This window comes from Panulirus ornatus, chromosome 56 (genome assembly GCF_036320965.1).
Source record: "Panulirus ornatus isolate Po-2019 chromosome 56, ASM3632096v1, whole genome shotgun sequence".
NCBI classification, from domain to species: domain Eukaryota; kingdom Metazoa; phylum Arthropoda; class Malacostraca; order Decapoda; family Palinuridae; genus Panulirus; species Panulirus ornatus.
The window spans coordinates 8,070,437-8,090,740 of NC_092279.1; the positions used below are offsets into that span (position 1 = coordinate 8,070,437).

At 44.3% G+C, this 20,304-nt stretch overlaps 1 protein-coding gene across 14 annotated transcripts in view; it reads left to right on the forward strand.

Annotated features, from left to right (window-relative positions):
• Positions 1 to 20,304, forward strand: part of Rdl (Resistant to dieldrin) — a 386,180-nt gene that overhangs the window by 301,260 nt on the left and 64,616 nt on the right. For all 14 annotated transcript variants that reach the window (XR_011716741.1, XM_071693703.1, XM_071693712.1 and 11 more), the window contains one exon: positions 5,853 to 5,981. Coding sequence is in view for 13 of the 14 variants with exons in the window: in XM_071693703.1 (XP_071549804.1) it covers positions 5,853 to 5,981 (129 nt within the window). In the remaining variant the exon portion in view is untranslated. The remainder of the gene's footprint in view (positions 1 to 5,852; positions 5,982 to 20,304) is intronic.

Here is a 20,304-nt window from a genome sequence, read left to right on the forward strand (position 1 = left end):
CGTCGTGTTCAAGGGTCGTACCGTCGTGTTCAAGGGTCGTACCGTCGTGCCCAAGGGTCGTACCGTCGTGTTCAAGGGTCATGTCGTACTCAGGGTCGTACCGTCATGTTCAAGGGTCGTACCGTCGTGCTTAAGGGTCGTACCGTCGTGCTCAAGGGTCATGTACCGTCGTGTTCAAGGGTCGTACCGTCGTGCTCAAGGGTCGTGCCGTCGTGCTCAGGGTTTAATGTACTCTCGCCTTAATTTCCAGTTGTCTCGTATTTCCCCGGGCTGGACGCCGGAGCCCACTCCCCGTCTCCCACCCCTACCTCTTTCTCTCTCCCCAGCCATACCAAACTCATTTTCTCTGACGTGATGTGACTCTGAGGGGAGATGAGGAAGGGGGAGAGGGGGGACGAAATAGGGAAGAGGAGGAGGAGGATAACAAGATGATGTAGAGGAAATGAGGGAGGGAGGAAGATAAAGAGGAGGAAGAGGGTAGGAATAAGGAAATGAACAGGAGTTGGTGATGAACAATAAGAGAGAGAATAATGAGGGTCTAGAAACTTTCGAAACACGTAAAGGTTCCTGCGTTATCCTTCCTCACTGTGGCGGAGGAGATCAAACGAGGGATCGAACCTTTCCTATAAGCCAGTTATATTCAGCTTGTCCTCACCTAATGAGTTCGTTCACACAAGTCAATATAGGCTTCAGGCACAGCCCCGTCCGTGTTGGTCTGGTAGAAGTTTGTGTACGTGTGTATCTCACCCCCCCCATCATCATCATCATGATCACACACAACACCATTTTCAATGATTAATCCCCATCGTCTAACGTAGCTTGATCAGCCTTGCGACCTCCTTCCCTCTCACACTTAACTAGATCGTCCTTTGATCATCCCTAATCCCGTTCTCACGAGTTCTGTAATCCCCCTCAAGTGCGTTGATCCTCCACCATCATGAACTTGTTACCACCTCCGTAGTTTATTCCCGTGCCTTCTTCCCAGTAAGGAATGACACAATTTCCCCTGTAATATGCACCCTCCATTCTTCTTAGATTAACGACGTGCAATTTTTCCTTTGAAGTTGTAGGTGTGTGAGCTTTACCAGCGCTTGGCTGTCCAGCCTCGACTCTCTCTCTCTCTCTCTCTCTCTCTCTCTCTCTCTCTCTCTCTCTCTCTCTCTCTCTCTCTCTCTCTCTCTCTCTCTCTCACACACACACACACACACACACACCCTCAGCACTTTTCCAGCATCCATCAGCGTCCCTTCCCATTAGCGCCACCCACCTTCCCTCCGGGTTTGCATCCCATATCCATAGTGGTGGATGGATGGGATAAGCTAAATGCGTGGCTCTACATGTTGACAAGAGTTTGTAGAACAGCTTCAAAAGTTGTCCGATATTCAGGCTCAAGAGATATGGCTTCCCTAGATTCATGCACGGGTCTGCCTGGGTTCGAATCCTGGACTCGACAGTCTTCCCACAACAAACCCTAGCTGTTCATCTTCCCCTCTGGGACCCTGGCTTAGGCTGGGCTGTGGGTGTGTATACACATGAGTGTAAAGACTATGGTACATACACTCCAGATGGGAGGAGGTCTTGGAAAGCATTCAGATATCAGAAGAGACGTAAATAGAATGCTTAAGAGTCTGAACCCATACGAGGCTCGTGATGCTGATGTGCAGGAACACACGACGGTCCAAATGAAGGTGAAGTGCCAAGGAAGTGGAGGAGGGCAAATGTTATGCCAATCTTTAAGACAGGAGACTTGGAGGATGTGCTGAACTACAGACTAGTGTCTCTGACGAACATGGAATGTAAAGTATTGGAAAAGATCAAGCAAAATGGATGACTACTTGCGAAGGAGAGATTAAGTGAGATACAATACCGTCTCAGAAGATAGAATTCGTGAGGAATAAACCTCTTAGATTTCTGTGTGAGAGAGAGAGTGAGATCCATTTTAGACAGGCGAGTTGTCTGGGTGGATTGTCAGTATTTGGACTGCCAGAAAACGTTTGACCTTTACCACATTCTTAGACCTTCCTGCTGGAGTACAGTGGAGAATAGTTCGATGGATAGAAGTTTATCTGTGTTGAAGGAAACAGGGGACACACGTCAGGTGAGCCTCCTCGAAATATAATGGGGTCACTAGTGAAGTACCGCAGGGTTCTGTTCTGGGACCACTGCTCTTCTCAACCTGTGTGAATGACTTGCCAGAAGAATTGGACTCTTGCCTCAGTATGTTTGCAGATGATACCGAGGTCGTGAGGGATGATTGCATCATCTTACAAAGGGACCTAGGCAGACTGGAACGTTGGTCTGATAGAAGGTTTGTGAAGTTGAACCCGAGTAAATGGAATGAGGACGGGAGACAGACCAAAGACCTCGATATGAATTTTATCTAACAAGAAATAAACTGCAAGAATGTGTGTTTGAGAGGGACTTGGGGATCAGCATTGTTCCCAACCTGTCGCCAGAGTCCCGTCTCCCGAGAACGGTAGAAACAAGACTGTTTCCGGCAAATGTCATAGAGAAGAGTAAGGGGTGACCTGATCATAGCCTTTCACGTTTGTAAACCAGCTTAATGACGTAGTGAGTGAGCACAACATGGAACTATGCATGAACGATGTTAGAAAAGATGCAAAGAAGCAAGTTTTTTGGTACAAGAGTTGTGGATGAATTGAATAAACGTAGACGTGTGATTGTGAAAGTTTGAAAAAGTTGTATGATTGAGAAAGTTCAAGAGACGGGGCCCCACAAGATATAGAACTCCCACTTCGTACGGTCAAAAACAGGTGGATTACACACACACACACACACACACACACACATACACACACACACACACACACACACACACGCGCGCGTAAGTAGATGCATATTTGAAAGAAAAAAAAAGTTGTCTTAGTCGATAAATGTGTTTTGCTTGGGTTGGCTTAATGGATGTTTAGTGAAGTTACCATCATCACTGAACCTCGATATATATGCAGATGAGGGACGGAGTTTGGAATATTTTTTTTCCTCTGTCAACTGACGAGCTTATAGAGAGAGAGAAATCACCTCCGGTACCCAGGTTGGAATCCCGAGCATCTTCCTGCAGAAGACACGACCAGTTGGAGCAGAACTAGTCATGTTATTGATGAGGCAAAGTGTGGATTGTGAGCAAACTTGCAGACATTCATGAAATAACTGGGTTAATACGTGTTCACAAACAGCGTCGCCCAGCCAGATGTAATAAGTCTCAGAAAGAATGAGTCGAGGCCGCATATTGGAACACCTTACTAAGAACAACTGTGACATTGAGGCTGATATGGATTGGTTCCAGGAATAAGTACGCACACTCAACCACTAGCTCCGTGCAGTAACATATGCGTAACCTGAATGCAAGGGGAGAGAATGGGCACTGTGGGGTTTTTTTCTTCTTTCGATTTTGTCGAAGAATGTGAGAAACTGCAGAAGTGTATGACACAGAGTAACCCCGGCGCAGGAGTAAGGATGTGATGGGTTACACACTGTTCAAAGTAGCAGCAGGTGGAGCCAAGTGTGATGGTGTTCAGTTCATGATAACACAAGGGATTGTGTTGGCCTCAGTTCTTCCTATGATAATGCTTCCAGACGATGACTGTGAAGAGAGAAGAAAATGCAGTCAGGGTCTTTACTGGTTTTACTTTCATAGGGATCAAAACATTAGATGATCAGAAAGAATTGGATTCAATCTACAAATGGTCAGAAGTGAGGCTGATGGAATTTGGCGAAGAAAACCTTTTTACCAGTAAGTCATATGCCAGTTAACACTGATGACATAATCGTCAAACAAGGAAGATGAGAGGAAGCAGAACTAAGGTTGAAGGTCCAGGAGTCAAACGAGAAACTGACATTTAAAGAACATAGTGAGGAGAGACCATTATGGAGCCATGTTATGAGTGGTGATGATATAAAGACTTTCACAGCAGGAGACAGAAAACTGTGTATGAAAATGTTTAATGTATGTGAAGCAAATTTGAATACTGCTCTGATGTACTGTCGCTAAACAAAGGGGAATGAACAGGTTAGAATTCAGAAGAAATTCACCTACAAACTCGAGGATATGGAACAACTTGGTGCCAGGTACACCCAGAGTGATCTCATTTTACAGTCTCGAAAGATGAGAAAGCAACACGATAGTGCGCATGGCAGCAAGTAGAAAGGATGAGAGAGAATATTATGAACTTAAGATCCTCACAGCAAGAAGGAAACACAGTTGTTAAGTGTACACGAACACCATGGAATATACTACACAGATATTGGCCTCTATAGATTACCTCAACATCATTAGGCCAGTCCCAGATTTCGTATATTCTGTAGCATAACGAAAAGACTGAGTCTTGTGCATGTACATAATGCAGTCATTGATTTTCGTGTTTTACGAAGCGATACAAGAGTCACGGTAGGAGAACTGTTTTGTAAAAGCAGTTCCAAGTTCTTTAATAAGAAAGTTACGTTTGTACTGGAAATATGTTGACTTTTTATATATGTGGTGATGAGGAAAAGACAGAATTGAGCTTTTCACTCCCGTCTCTCCAGCTTCCAAAATTCTCTCTCTTTATCTCTCTTATCTACCAAAACTCCTCTTCCTCCTCCTCCTGCTCCTCCTCTTCCTCTTCCTCTTCCTCCTCCTCCTCCTCCTCCTCCTCCTCCTCTTCCTCCCAACTCTCCCGACGTCATTTTCTTGATTACAACTTCGCCCCTTAATTCCTCTCTCCTCCTGACCTTCCTCATTACGTGTCCCAAGACACCTCATCTTCTTTATTCCCTTATTGCTTATTTCATTAAAGTTTCTTTACCACCGGCCCCCACCTCGTCTGTCTTCCTCTTCCTTGTCAATCCTCCCTTCTCCTCCTTACTCCTTGGTTTACCCCTTCATTGTTCTCCTTTAAATCCTTTCCCGTCTCCGACTGAACAGTTCTCTTCTCCTGTATTATCACTTCTTTCGTCCTTCAGTACATAAACGCTTGATGGAACCGCTGCACTAGTTTTGCACCTCAGTTGTAAGACAAAATCAAAAGTATTTAAATGTAAGATTTATTTTTTCTTTTCTTATCTGTTGTGTTGTTGTGAAGGAGGATTTTGGCCTGGCTTAACTGACGTCATGTGTTATATGTGTTAGTACAGTACGGGTCATAATGACTTGTTAGCGTTAGTGCAGTACCTGTCACACTGGACCCTGTGGGTCACACTGAACCTTGTAGGTCACAGTGAACCCTGTGGGTCACACTGAACCTTGTAGGTCACAGTGAACCCTGTGGGTCACACTGAACCTTGTAGGTCACAGTGAACCCTGTGGGTCACACTGAACCTTGTAGGTCACACTGAACCTTGACAATGTCAGGAGAGGTGAGAGTGACGAAGTTCACAGTGAGGTCAAAATGTGTTCAGTTTAAGAGTATGTTTTATTTTGTTGTTGAGTACGACAGCACGACACTTAGGGATGGTGACCTGACCTTTGACCTGACACAAAGGCCAGGTTTTTAGACTCAAGTGTCGCACCTTCGTGTTCACGTGGGTTACAGTGTGACTGATGACGAGAGATGAGATCACTGCTGTGTTAAGATTGACCCAGTTCTTGACCCACATCCACCCATACATTACCTGACCTCGCCAGAGGCTATATGACCACAATGGTCTTAGAATTATCTTGGAAATCTTTAGGCTTTCAGGATTATTCTATTGGCGGTCATAACCTCAAGTTGACGACCTCAGTGACCCTGGTAGTCAACAGACCTAGGACTCAAATCACCAACTAACCTACCCACCCACCCACCAGTGGACAGACGCGTGTGGGGATGGTAGACGAAGAGATGACTTAATATTTCGTGTCTGTTTTTCCCCACCAGGCAACTACTCTCGGCTGCTGTGTGAGATCATGTTCGTACGTTCCATGGGTTACTACTTGATCCAGATCTACATCCCTTCCTCCCTTATCGTCGTCATCTCCTGGGTGTCCTTCTGGCTCAACCGATCAGGTAAGTCATACAACAACATTCAAATGTCTCTCGTATCTCCACCATTATTTTGCAGCCCTTGTACATTCTCAGTCCCAGGCTCCAGTTAACTGAATAAACCATTAATTATCATCATCATTACTATCATTATTGTTATAATTATTGTTATTAGTGATATTATTATCATTATTATTATTATTTTATTATTATTATTATTATTATTATTATTTATTATTATTATTATTATTATTATTATTATCATTATTGTTCTATGGGTGTTGTGTCATTTTTCTTTTTTGCTCATAATTTCTAAACAATTCGTTTATTATTCTATTCTTCAGACGTCATGATCCATGTATATATATATATATATATATATATATATATATATATATATATATATATATATATATATATATACTTTTGTTGTGTTTATACTTCACATGTTACTGTTTGAATGTGCTGTTCCATGCCCTCAACCGTTACTGGCAATGTTTATCTTTGTTTAATTCGTTGGTGTTCATGCTCCTCCCTTCATCATGGATGTTAATGCTCCTTCCTTCGTCTTAGATGTTTTGATGGCCTTTCCTCCATTGTCGGTGTATTTATGCTCCTTCCTTCATCTTGAGTGTATTTATGCTCCCTCATGTTGACTGTGTTTGCGCACCACGATCTTCCTCCGCTCTCTCAAGTTACCTTCATGAGTGTACAACAGGAGGGGTAAGGAAGCAGCCCTTAACATAGCTTCTTGATGGCGTGTGTGTGTGGTACACTGGTGGTTGTATTATAGATTGCATGATTCTCCCTTTTACCTCTCATTCCACTGTTCACTGTCATGTCTTGTACGAGCTTTGCTGTCCTTTGCCGCTCCTCCTCCACCACTCCTCTGCCCCACCCTCCTCCTCCACCACTCTCTCTTTTCTCCTTTTCCCCTGCCGCCCTTTGCCTTCCTCCACCATCCTCCACCACTCGTCTACCCTTCTCCATCAGCCCTCTGGCCTCCTACACTCTCCCTTAACCCATCTTCACCTCCCGCTGTCTGAGCAGTCTTGCCTCACTCAGATAAAGCCGTGTCTCGCCTCTTGAAACTGGTCAGCACGTTTATATCCTTACATACACAAGTCGCCTCGCCTCTTCTGTATCCCCTCCTAACCAGTCAAGTTCCTCCCGTGCGTCTCTGCTTTTCATAGAATGTTTTCACAATTTTTCTCGCCCTCAAAATGGGGGATTTCCACCTAGGCAAGAACTCTTATTTCTCTGTCCTCCTTTCCCCTCACCACTCATTCTTCTTTTCCTCTTCCTCCTCTTCCTTCCTCCTTTCCTTCCTCCTCCTCCTCAAACTTTTCTTCTGCACTTGAAGACTTAACCTCGATATGCAACTCTTCCTTTGACCTCGAACTCCTTACCATAGAAAACTCTTAATCACTTCGCCACATGGAACATATAATGCTCACTCTCGTACCTACATTGTTCATCTGATCATAAGGCTCCTCACACAAGGCACATCCAGTACATAATGCTCACTATCCTATCAGATCATATGGCTCCTTACCCTCGCTAGTGTGTTGCAGGGTCTTTGGTGGTAACAAAATAGTTATAACACTTGTATGCCACACCAGTAGTAATGTTGTACAGAAATGCCTCACAACTTTCTGTTGAATCCTGTAAGTCTGTAAATACAATATTTACATTTGATTTACGTGTGTTTGTTGTTTTGTTTTCAATTTTTGCTTACTTATAATGGGTCGAAATGGGATCCCATGTCCTCTTAACTCCATTCTTATCCCTGTTTTCCCCATTACCTCATTCACTTGGCCCACTTAAATCTATCAACCCTTCACCACCTTATCCCATTCATGCCTTCATCTTCCATAGCCATCACTCTTGCCCTCATTTGTTCGTGGTCATGTCCTAAGATTCGGTGGGAAATGGGGAGGTGTTGGGGGGAGGGTATTTCAGTCTTAGGGTCAACCCCACATACCATTCACACCCATTCACACACCCCACACACCCCTACACACACCCATTCACACTCCACAACACTTCCACTGTCAAACACCCTACATCCCACACCCTCATAATACCATCATGTCATTATGTTCATCACACCATCAAAGCAAGTCTCCCCTTTTGATCTGGACGAGACATTTTCCCTGGTGTCTTCAACACTCTCCCTCCCTCTCTCTCTGATGCCTCACACTTATCACTCTGTTTATTGACCATGAACGGGACGAGGTTGCCAATAATTTATTCATTAGAAATTAAGGTGTGGCTGCGGGAAGGAGACATCCCAACCTCATATCTTGCCTCCCTGTCATTGTATGTTTTTCTTGTACGTCGTAACATCTTTATATCCTTGGGTCAGGTTTGTGCTTTGTTGTCTCCATGACGTAAGGTTAGGTAAACACGTCCCACATTACTGATTGGTGCAGCTTTCACCCCTCATTCTTTTGTCGTCACCTCTCTCCTTCACCTTCCCATTTCTCTCATCAACGCCTCTCCCATCACCCTCGCCTCCCCTTAGCTTCTTTCCCATCTTCGTCACCCATAGCCACCCGACCCACTATCCTCCCCATAGCCACCCGACCCACTATCCTCCCCATAGCCACCCGACCCACTATCCTCCCCCATCACCACGCAGCCGTCACCAGACCTCATTATCCCCCCTTCCTCACACCCCCATTCCTCCCTGACTAGACCCCAATTACTCCTCCTCCACCCATTACGTTTCCATCGTCAGAGCGATAACATATCACGCCTTTATCGCTCCTCACCTATCATTTCCCATCCCTCTCACTCCTCCCCTATCATTTCCCATCCCTCTCACTCCTCCCCTATCATTTCCCATCCCTCTCACTCCTCCCCCATCAGCACCCATCCCTCTCACTCCTCCCCCATCAGCACCCATCCCTCTCACTCCTCCCCCATCAGCACCCATCCCTCTCACTCCTCCCCCATCAGCACCCATCAGTTGCTCTGTCACTCCTCTTGCTTCGCCCATTTCCCATCACCACCATTCGGCATCCCCCATCATCCATGTATGGCTTCACCCATGGATCACCCACACACTCGTCCCTCACCCACCCCTCGCTTTAGTCTTCGTCATACCCCTTCTCTGGCCCCAGGAGATGATGTATCCCTCCTCCCCCCAAAAAAAAGATAGAAAAAAAAATAAATTGATTTGAATATCGTTGGCTCCTCCCCTGATCAGTGACATCACAGACGGCCGGCCGCTGATTGGCTGGTTGAGAAGCACCGCCCACCAGCCTCCGCCTGTAACGTCACTGATCAGCTGATATGCTGCACACAGCTGGCCCCCCCAACCCCCCCTGACCACTTAATCCCCCCCCCCCCCCTTTTCATGTAAATATAATGTCTACTCGCTGTCTACTTGTGCCAGATTGTACAAATGTTATTGTTTTTCCATGTTGTAAAATCCCACTTTCATGATCACTGTTACCGTTGTGTTCAATGATGCTTTGTGTAATATATGTCAAAAAAATATATATTTCTGTTGCATGCTCCATCTAACTGTTCCATTCTGCTTTTTAAGAGAGCATTCATATTGCAAGAGATTTTAAGTCCACATTTATGTGATGTGTTTCAAAAATCTTAATCCACAGAGAAGCGTTTCAGTGTCTTCCATGTTTTTTATTCCAATTTTCGTTTACAATTGCGTTCATCTGCTACCAATGGGGGATGTCAGCCCCAGGTACGTGGGAGAGAGAAACAAGGTAGTTTTTGGAAGATTTGCCTACACGTCTTCTCCAGCCCCCTGTCCCCGACTGACGAGAAAAGACGACCCTTCACTAGTTCTCTCTGCACCGTCTTGACCATCCACTCTGACACTCACTTCCCTCTACCTTGGCTGTCTGCTGTCTCACTCGCGTGCGGACACACACACACACACACACACACACACACACACACACACACACACGCACACCACACACACGTTTACTGACTCATGCAACCTCATGGGACTGGGTTCCATTCCTGGACAAGGTAGTCGGCTCACAGCTAGCCCAAGTGTTCATCCTTCCCTTAGGTGTTGATTGATGTATGAAAGCTTGGGCATATGCAGCTGTATGTCTGTTTATATATATATATATATATATATATATATATATATATATATATATATATATATATATATATATATATATATATATATATATATACCCACTTACCACACGAGTGGTACAGGGTTCGAACCGTTGTTTTAGAAGAAACAGACAGTGGACAACCTCGTGTGTTAACATCCACTCTGTAGCTCTCATGTATAATGCATCGAAACCAAAGCCCCATATCAAGAGCTAAGCCCCACTGATCTCAACGTGGTGTCTTCACATTGTTTTATACGCCCTAGTTCAGCCCAGTGACAGCACGTCGCCCCCTGTATATCACTTCGCTCCAGTTTGTTCTATCCCGTGCACGCCTCGCACCCTTCTGTATGTTCAGTCCCCGATCACTTAAAGCAACTTTCATCCTATATATATATATATATATATATATATATATATATATATATATATATATATATATATATATATATATTCAGACGTTGCGGATATACGAGGTTGAGAGCTAGGCACAAGTGTAAAAGTCACTTCGTTACACACACACACACACACACACACACACACACACACACACACACACACACACACACCATCTCGATGACGTAGACCGTGAATAATTCTTCGAAAGATGCAGGGATAGAACAACCATGAGCCATAACATATAATCAAAGAAGCATGTAGATAGATATGTTATAAGAAATTACTTTTACAGTATAAGAGTTGTGGATGAATGGAATCTATGGAGTTACCAGACACTGTTTTTGTACACCGTAGATGAGTTAGAGAAGTCTGATGACAGAGAGGTCAAGAGATGGAACCCCTACGATTGTAAAACCCCATCCCTGTATAACACAAGTAGGTCATCACACACACACACACACACACACACACACACACACACACACACACACACACAGAGGCACGCTCGTGCATGATCACGCACTGTGAAAGTGTTATAAGTGTTTGTGTTGGTGGATAGATGTCAGAATGCCTCTCACACTGTGGAGGAAATAGCTTACGGCTGAACAATGGGGCCGGCCCCCCCATGTGTCGTAACAACATGACACCTCCACTGTCATGTCACCAGCACGCGACACAGATGGCGTGTCACTCTCCCAAACATTGACCTCGTTTTCATTTCGCCATTTTCTGTCATGCCTTCACATCACGAGACCTAAGGGGTGTATGTTGTGACCTTGGAAGGCGGAGTTTGGTCGTTTGTATGGGAGAGGCGCGGGCCATGTGTGTGGTGGTGTGGAGGTGCTGGCATCGCTCGAGGGAGGAGGAGTGGGTGCCACAGGTGAGCTGCTTCGCCGTTGTCTAGCACGCTGACGACACTGACTTGCGCCTCGCTTCTGTAGCTGTGGACCTGGGCCTGAGGAAGGTTGGCAGGTCGTGACCAGAGGAGGGTTCACAGGTCGCGACCTGTGCTGGGGTTTGCAGGTATCGAAGTGGGCCAAGCAGAGGTCAAGCGCTTCTTGCCTTCCCACAGCACCACTGGACGGATCCGTCCTCTTCTTCATCTTCTTCTTTATCATCTTTCCTCTTCCTTCTCCTCCACTTCTTCCATCCTCTGTCAGCACATGCCCTTCGAGAGGCCCGCCACCGCCACTTGTGTCGCGCACCATCTCTATTGTTCCTGTGTTGATAAACGCTTTGACAGATTAGCCTCCGATGTAAATGTATGTTAATTTCTAAAGTGGAATCGTGACTTTACTTTTAAAGAAACTCTTACTGAACACTGGATGAGATTCTCATGAGAGTGGCTCCTGAAAGACCTACTCGTGCTGAGTATGTGTTGTATACATGTCCCCGAGAGAGGAGGGCCTCGAGACATTCGTGTTGGATCCTATAGAGGGTCGCTGAAGGAAGATATAACTCCCTAGATCACTGTATGTTGCTACAAAAGGTGGAAAACCCACAGCTTCGCCTCCCTGTTGTCAGGCGCATTGCTTCCACCATTACTGATAGATGGATAACAGTTACAACCTTGTGACTTGAGGTCATGTTTAGTGTGTGACATACACACCCAACACCCCGCCTCTGGCAGGAGCGAACAGTACATACTAAGGCAACCAACTTTTTTTTTTTGAAGTCCCTCCCTCCTCCTCTCATATCACTTGTCCCGTTGATTTGGTGTTGAATGAGCTGTCTGTAAAGGTTTCCCCCCATTGCTTATATGTGTGTGTATGTGTGGGTGTATGTGTGTGTGTATGTGTGGGTGTGTATGTGTGGATGTGTGTGTGTATGTGTGGGTGTGTGGGTGTGTGGATGTGTATGTGTGGGTGTGAGTGTGTGGGTTTATATCCTGCAGTATATTTTTCCTTGAGTGTGGTGGCTCTCTTTGCACACGCACATATGCACATACATGTCTGCAGACCTAGGTGTTCACACACACACACACACACACACACACACACACACAGGGAGGGTGGTGGTGGTAGTGGTTGTGCTGCGGGGGAGGGCGGGGAAGTGGGAGGAATTGGAAGACACTGAAGTTGATCGTGGTGGGAAGGAGAATACTGGTGGGACAGAAGGGCGTCTCACACGATTCGTACTTATGGAAATGTTCGTGGAGTCAGGAAGCCCCGCTGGGGGGGTGTTACCAAGAACCTCGACACATGACGTTATGGTTTTGGTGGAGTGGAGGCAAGCGTTCGTCGTGTCATCTGGCAGAGAAAAAGCTTAAAAAGACACCGAGTGGTAAAGCTGGACTGGAGAGAAAAAGCTTAAAAAGACACCGAGTGGTAAAGCTGGACTAGAGAGAAAAAGCGTAAAAAGACACCAAGTGGTAAAGCTAGACTAGAGAGAAAAAGCTTTGAAATACACCAAGTGGTAAAGCTGGACTGGAGAGAAAAACCTTTGAAATACACCGAGTGGTAAAGCTGGACTGGAGAGAAAAAGCTTAAAAAGACACCGAGTGGTAAAGGTGGACTGGAGATAGATATCAGCAAGGATCCTGGCCAGTATGATCCCAGGGGAGATAGCGCGGGAGCAGACAAAGGATTTCCCAGCCGCTCAAGTGAGAGACGAATTCAGAAAGAAAGGATCATGAAGGATGATTCCACTGCAACTTGGACGGGGGAGTAAGCTACGTCCTGAAGCAGAGAGGTGGAAGGGTGGCTTGTTTACACTAGGGCAGCCAGAGGGCCTTCGACTCTGCCCCTCACAGGAAATTAATGATGGGACCAGATTTTCAAGCTGCTTTCAGAGGAGGGCTACTGGAATGGGTCGACAGCTATCTATACAGAGCAGAGGATATCCTAGGGGAGGAGGCCTGTTTGAGCCGGACAAGGCTAGTAAGTAAGCCAGTACTGGGACCTCCTCTGTATCTGATCTGTGGAAATGACTCGCTAGGAGTTACTGAGCCATACCCGAAGATGATCGCTGACGATGTGACTCGCTAGGAGTTACTGAGTCTTACCTGAATATGATCGCTGACGATGTGACTCGCTGAGAGTTACTGAGTCATACCCGAAGATGATCGCTGACGATGTGACTCGCTAGGAGTTACTGAGTCTTACCTGAATATGATCGCTGACGATGTGACTCGCTGTGAGTTACTGAGTCTTACCTGAATATGATCGCTGACGATGTGACTCGCTAGGAGTTACTGAGTCTTACCTGAATATGATCGCTGACGATGTGACTCGCTGGGAGTTACTGAGGCGTACACGAATATGATCGCTGACGATGTCAATATTGAGAGAAAGGACGAGTATTAAAAAGTGCAATATATTGCAGAAGAGGACAAATTGCAGCAGTGATTGAACAATTTGCGAATGGAATATAACTCCGGCAAGAGATCCAGCAGACTAGGCTGCGACCATCGTACAGGGGATAACGAGCTGCCAGAATCCGAAATTCTATGTAGATTATCTTATGAGAAAGACCTTGGGATTCGAACTGTATCCAGATCATTTTCAGAAATTCCTTTAGCCAATGACAGAAAGAATTTCAAAGAGAAACACACAAAGTCCATCGACCCAGGTCGAAAATAAGTTTCTGTTCTTTTAACGAAGTATACAGGAATGTTAGAGAAGGTCTAAAAGAATGTAGCATAATTGATTTCAGTATCGAGGGGAATGAGTTATGAGGAGGAAGGGGAGGCTTTCATCTGCCCACACTGGAGGGAAGGAGGATAAAGGAAGACATGATAATGACCTATAAAGTCTCAGGAAACCACTTTGATGTCAGTATAGACCAGGACTTTGATGTCGAGAGAGGATTTCAAAACAAGGGGACATCATGAAGCGAGGCAAGAGGCAGCGTTAGCACGGGGAGTCTGGACCATCGCAGTGGAGACGGGCGACCAAAAAAAAAAAAAGTGAAAATGGGAAATAAAAACGAGTGTGTGTGTTGAGAAAATGGGAAATGTAAAGTTGGGGACATGAGAGTATATAAGTCCCTGTACATATATAGATATATCTGATCAAATGTATGTACACACATATATATATAGTCTCTCTCTCTCTCTCTCTCTCTCTCTCTCTCTCTCTCTCTCTCTCTCTCTCTCTCTCTCTCTCTCTCTCTCTCCACACAGCTGGGTCTCTCTTTAGGTGTAACACAAGCAGAAAGTCATTTTTCCTCCGTGTTATTGTGGCTCCTCCAGGCTGCCAGGGTGAGTTATGTTTTCCCCAATATTTGTATAAACGTAGAGACAACCAATTCCACAAAGTGAGAAAAGACAGAGCGAGGGTAACTCTCTCTCTCTCTCTCTCTCTCTCTCTCTCTCTCTCTCTCTCTCTCTCTCTCTCTCTCTCTCTCTCTCTCTCTCTCTCTCTCTCTCTCACGAATTTTCGCCCACCCCTTTTATGCGAATTTAATATTTTATGGAAATTGGCAATCATCAGAATTCCCGTCCCCCCCCCCCCCCCCTGGCCCCCCCATGCGCCCCCCCCCCCCCCTCGATGTGGGGGGGGGGGGGGGGGGGGGTGAAGCCCGGCCCGAATTTTGATATCGGGAGCCGATCGTCTCGCCAGCGGCCAAGACTCCAGCCGATCTACATGTGTCTCGAGGTGGGGGTGGCAGGGTTGGTCATGGACCCCTGTTAAACAGTAAAACCTTCCCTGTTTACCTGTTATTATCTCGAGAGAGAGAGAGAGAGAGAGAGAGCCACGGGCTCTGTTAACAGTAAACATAGCAGTCTTGCCAAAAATGACACAGGTTTAATGTAGTCGTGAACACGAAGTGTTTAATGTGATCCACTTAAGTACAATACTTGTGTGAATAAGTGACCAATATTTGTAATGGTAAGAAAAAGTAACTAACCTTGTATCACAGACAAGTCAATTACAATGTAATCATAGTGGGAAAGGCAGCCTTTTGATAATGTAATCAGAATAATCCTGTAATCATCATAGTACTCATATAAGGTAATGGATAAGGTCAAGGTAATTGCGTTACAATGTAACTGAAGCAAATGGTAATCAGGAAATTTGGGGTAGTCGTTACCATCTCGTGAGCACATCGTTAGCACACGTTAATTTGACCTTTAAAGACTTGTAGTTAACTGCCTGGGTGACCACTTGTACGTGTCGTTAACACAGGTCGTTAGGCCTGAAGCATCCCTAACGCCTGGGACTTTTCCTAACTACTTTTGTGAGTAATTAACGACTTGTGTTTTGTATATAAACAAGGACATTATTCTCATACGTATAAGATTATATTTTTTCCATGGTTTTCCTTAATATGATGTGAAGGATTAGGGTACAAGTTTGTTAAACATTGTGGAGTGTTTACTGGTGCTAGTCTTATGACACACACACACACACACACACACACACACACACACACAGGACCAATAAGGAAGGTTCAGTGGTATGAAAAATGGTACCAGAAGTAGAGGTTAGGGGCGTCCAATTTGCCCACCTTGGAAGAGAGAAGAGTAAGGGGTAATCTGGCCGTAGTCTTTAATTTCTTAAATCATTTTGATGAAAGTCGGCAGTAGACAGTTGTTCATAATATATAAGGATATAAGAATCAGAAGACAACATAAAATACACCAGGAAACTTGTAAGAAAAATGGGAAGAAATCTCCTTTTAGAAAATACTAGATGAGATTGATTGAAACAAATGCGAGTCACGAGTCTGTAAATATAGACTGAACATTGAAGTCTGAAACGCTTGTATGGGGCACCATCTTTGTAGAACTCCATTTCCTTTACATAAAATTTGGTGATTACAATTGATTACACACCAATCTGACGAGCGAGGGTTCGAGTCCCGGAAAGGGCAGCGGGCTTACAGCCAAGCCTCCTGGTGGGGCTGGTCGATAAATGCTTTCCTTGTTTTACATGATGTTAAAACATGGTTTATATACGAGGTTAAAACACGGGAGGGGGCAACACGAGCGTAAAACCAGGAAGTAAATGGATTCAAAGGGAAGATTGCTCAAGTGAGATAGAAGAGCAGTTCATGGACAATAGGTTATGTATAACAAATCTCTCAGATTTCCACGAGAGAGTGAGTTCTGTTTTCGACTAGAGGGAAGGAGGGTTGGATTGTGTGCTCCTGAACCGTTAAAAGAGGCTTGAAAAGACTGTATCTTCTGGTAGAAATAAGGGAGTCACATCTGTCGATGGAAAGAGAATGACATTAATGGAGAGGAGCACATGACGTAGGTCAGTTAGCCCATCTCGACATGGGTTTGGATCCCCAGTGGTGTTCCACAGGGCTGGGTTATGAGACCATTCCTCTTCATCTGTGTGATGACGCCAGAAGAACTGCGGGTGTTTGCGGATGATGACAGTGGAACCTAAACAAACTCCAGAGTTGAAATGGTGAATGGTTGATGATATTCAACCTAAGTAAATGCAAGATAATGAGGATGGGACAGTGAGAAAAGGCTTCCATATGTGTATCGTTCAACAGAAAGTACGATACAGGAATCTTTGTGTGAGAGGAACTGGGGAGTCTGCATTATACCCAAAATTTGGATAATTGTAAGATGATATAAACTGTCTGTTATGAATAGTGGAACAGCATGTAATGATGTGGATATGGAATTGTTCAGGAAACTGTTGACAGCCAGCGTTTGTTGGGGCAAAATTAGAATATGTTTCTCACGTTTGGTCGTCTCACTCAAGCACAAAGAAATGATTATGAAGGTCCAGAGGAGGGCATCAGGAAGGCACCAGAATTGAAAGAATTGAGTTACAGTGAGAGGTTAGAGGCCATACGTTTTCCCACATTAGAAGAGAAGAGAGTAAGGAGTGAGTTGATCAGAAACTTTATGGACGTAAACCATCTTCATGACGTTAGAAGTGAATATTTCTTCGAAAGATGTAAAGAAAGAGCAGAAGTAACCCGTAGTAAGAGCGTTAACCAAGAAAATAGAAAAAAAAAAATATAAGAATAACGTTAATAGCACCTGGGTAGTGAATGGATGGTATATACTGGGTGGTGGTAGTATGAATGTTGACAGCATTACAAAGGTTTAAAAAGGTGTATGGTAGTTGAAAGGGTTCAAGAGACGGAGCTCCATGAGTGTGGAACTCCCTCCCTGTACACTACAAATACGTAATAACACACACACACACACACACACACACACACACACACACACACACACACTGTGGCTGTCCCACCTTGATAAACACATGTCCAGTCATTAAGACGACTGGGAATATCTTATATACCACATCGAGCAACCTCAGCTCCATGTCTGTCTGTCTGTATTTGTCTGTTGGAGCCACTTTACCACTGGTTCACAGCTTCCCCACATCACACATGTCATTTTCTGTATTCAGGATGAAAAATATTCCTTATACTGAGGTTCTGACGCAATCTATTACGTTGATATAAATATCAAAAATAATACAGGATATAAACGACTTAATTACTGGTCGTAAAGACGGCCAGACAAAATTTCAACCCTAGATTCGTATTCACCATGAAACATATTCCTTGTACTGGGGTTTTGATGCTAATCTGATTCCCTGATAAAAATTCCAAAAAATTAGGTATTTTTAGCCAAAAAAAAATGAAACTGAAATATAATGAAACATTTCAGTATTTGAAATGATCATGTATGATATCTGATAACGCTTCCCCTGGCCGATAGATACGAAGAGAATGATCAGAAGATGTTTTAAAATTGTAATCATGTAACACCATAATTACATATATAAGTCATAAAGACAGACAAGGAATATTTCAACCCAAGATTCGTATTCACTATGAAAGATATTCCTTACACAGAGATTTTCCAAGGAAGTTTTAACCTCGGGAAAGTAGCAAGAACTGTAGTTGTCATTTCAGGATATAACTGAAGGCGAAATGCTTTTTGCTTTGAAATATTATGAGACGGTTCTAGACTTCAAACAGTCTTGGAATATATCATATAAAACTTCTACAAGCCGACAGATACCCAGTAAATATGAAGCAAAAATGAACAAAAAAATAACTCTAAGAATGTAATCATTTAATTACGTAATTACAGGAGGAGAGGATGATTCACAAACTCAAAAAATTTTGAGGTTCATATTCGTACTGATCATGAGACATAGTCGTCATCAGAAGGTTTTGAAGGAAATGGTTTTCCCGATGAAAAGTACCAAAAATTGCAGGACATTTTTATGCACAGAAATGTTTTTCCTTTTTTTTCGTCCTCCCTTCCTCCCTCACCACCACTCCCTCCCTCCCTGGCCATGACACCCTCCCTCACCACCACTCCCTCCCACCCTCACCATCACCGATCCATCCCTCCCTCGTCCCTCCCTCCAAGGCTACCACATCCTCGCACCCTGGCCTCCAGACCCTCCTTCACCACCAACACCACTCACAATTGTACACGATAAGAGTAATGAGTAATAAACGAGTAATACAGAGCGTAGAACAGAACCCAAAGGTTTTATTGAATATATGAACACAAGCCAAACTATAGATATCAGGGGGAAATATTAAGATTAAGACACGAGAATTTATGCCAGATATTGATGGACCGATACAAGTGTTAAGCTCAAAAGAACAGAGAGAAGAATTAGATGATGAACTGGATTTGACCATGACGAGGCTGCTGACTTGGCCGATACTGAAGTCAATGAAGAGACGATGATAGAATCATCGTTCTCAGTACAATGGTTATGGCTCCTCCTTACCACGATATGAGGGACCTTTCCGGGTGGTTATCCTCACTTTAGGTGTATCTATATATTGTCCCCAGAACCCATATGTACCTCTCACGTGGCCCCGTACTGTGCATTATGGTGGGTTGTGTGTACAATCTCTGGTTTGGGGCTGTAGTGGTAGTAGCAGTAGTGGAGGGGAGGCCAGTACCCCAGCCTCACTTACCCTGTGCATAACATGGTCACCCACACAAAGGCGCCTCGTCTTCCGTAGTTCTGTAATTTTCCTGGACCTTTGACCTTGTGATAGTTTCTTCCATGGCTACATTCCACAATCGCATTGCCTCCTCCTCCTCCTCCTCCTACTCCTCCTCCTCCTCCTCCTCCTCCTCCTCCTCCTCCTCCTCCTCCTCCTCCTCCTTCTCCAGGTACATTCCATTTTCTTCCCTTCAGTTTGAGCCTCTGGACGTCATCGTTCCACCCACAAGTCTGTGCACTGTCCTACTTTAGACTGACATGTGCTCGCCGTAACATTTGTTCATCATTTTATTCTCCTAGATTACCACTTCTTATAATTCTGTCTCGTAATATTTCAGTCGCTTTTTAACATATATACATATACTTATGTATATACATATATATATATATATATATATATATATATATATATATATATATATATATATATATATATATATATATAGTGCGAATATTTATTCTGAAGGGGATGAGAGGGCCTGAGAAGTGAGTCACTTGTTTGCTGATGATTCAGTACTGGTTACAGATTCGAATGAGAAACTGTAGAAGTTGGGATGTGAGTTTGATTGGAGAATAATTGTAGACAGTGAAGTGTTTAGATATCTGGGAGAGACCATGGCAGCGAATGGAACTTGGAATTGGAAGAAAACCATAGGATGGGTGAGGGAACGAAGGTTTTGGAAGCACTGAGGAACGTGTGGAAGGAGAGATCGTTCTCTGGAAGGGCAAAAATGGGTATGTTTGAAGGTATAGTAGTCCCAACAATATTATACGAATGTTACGCATTGGCTGTAGATGAGAATGTGTGGAGGAGAGCGGATGTGTTGGAAATGAATGTTTAAGGACAGTATGTGGTGTGAAGTGGTTTGATCGAGTCAGTGATGATGAAATAGTAAGAGAGATGAGTGGCAATAAAAAGTGTGTGGTTGAGAGAGC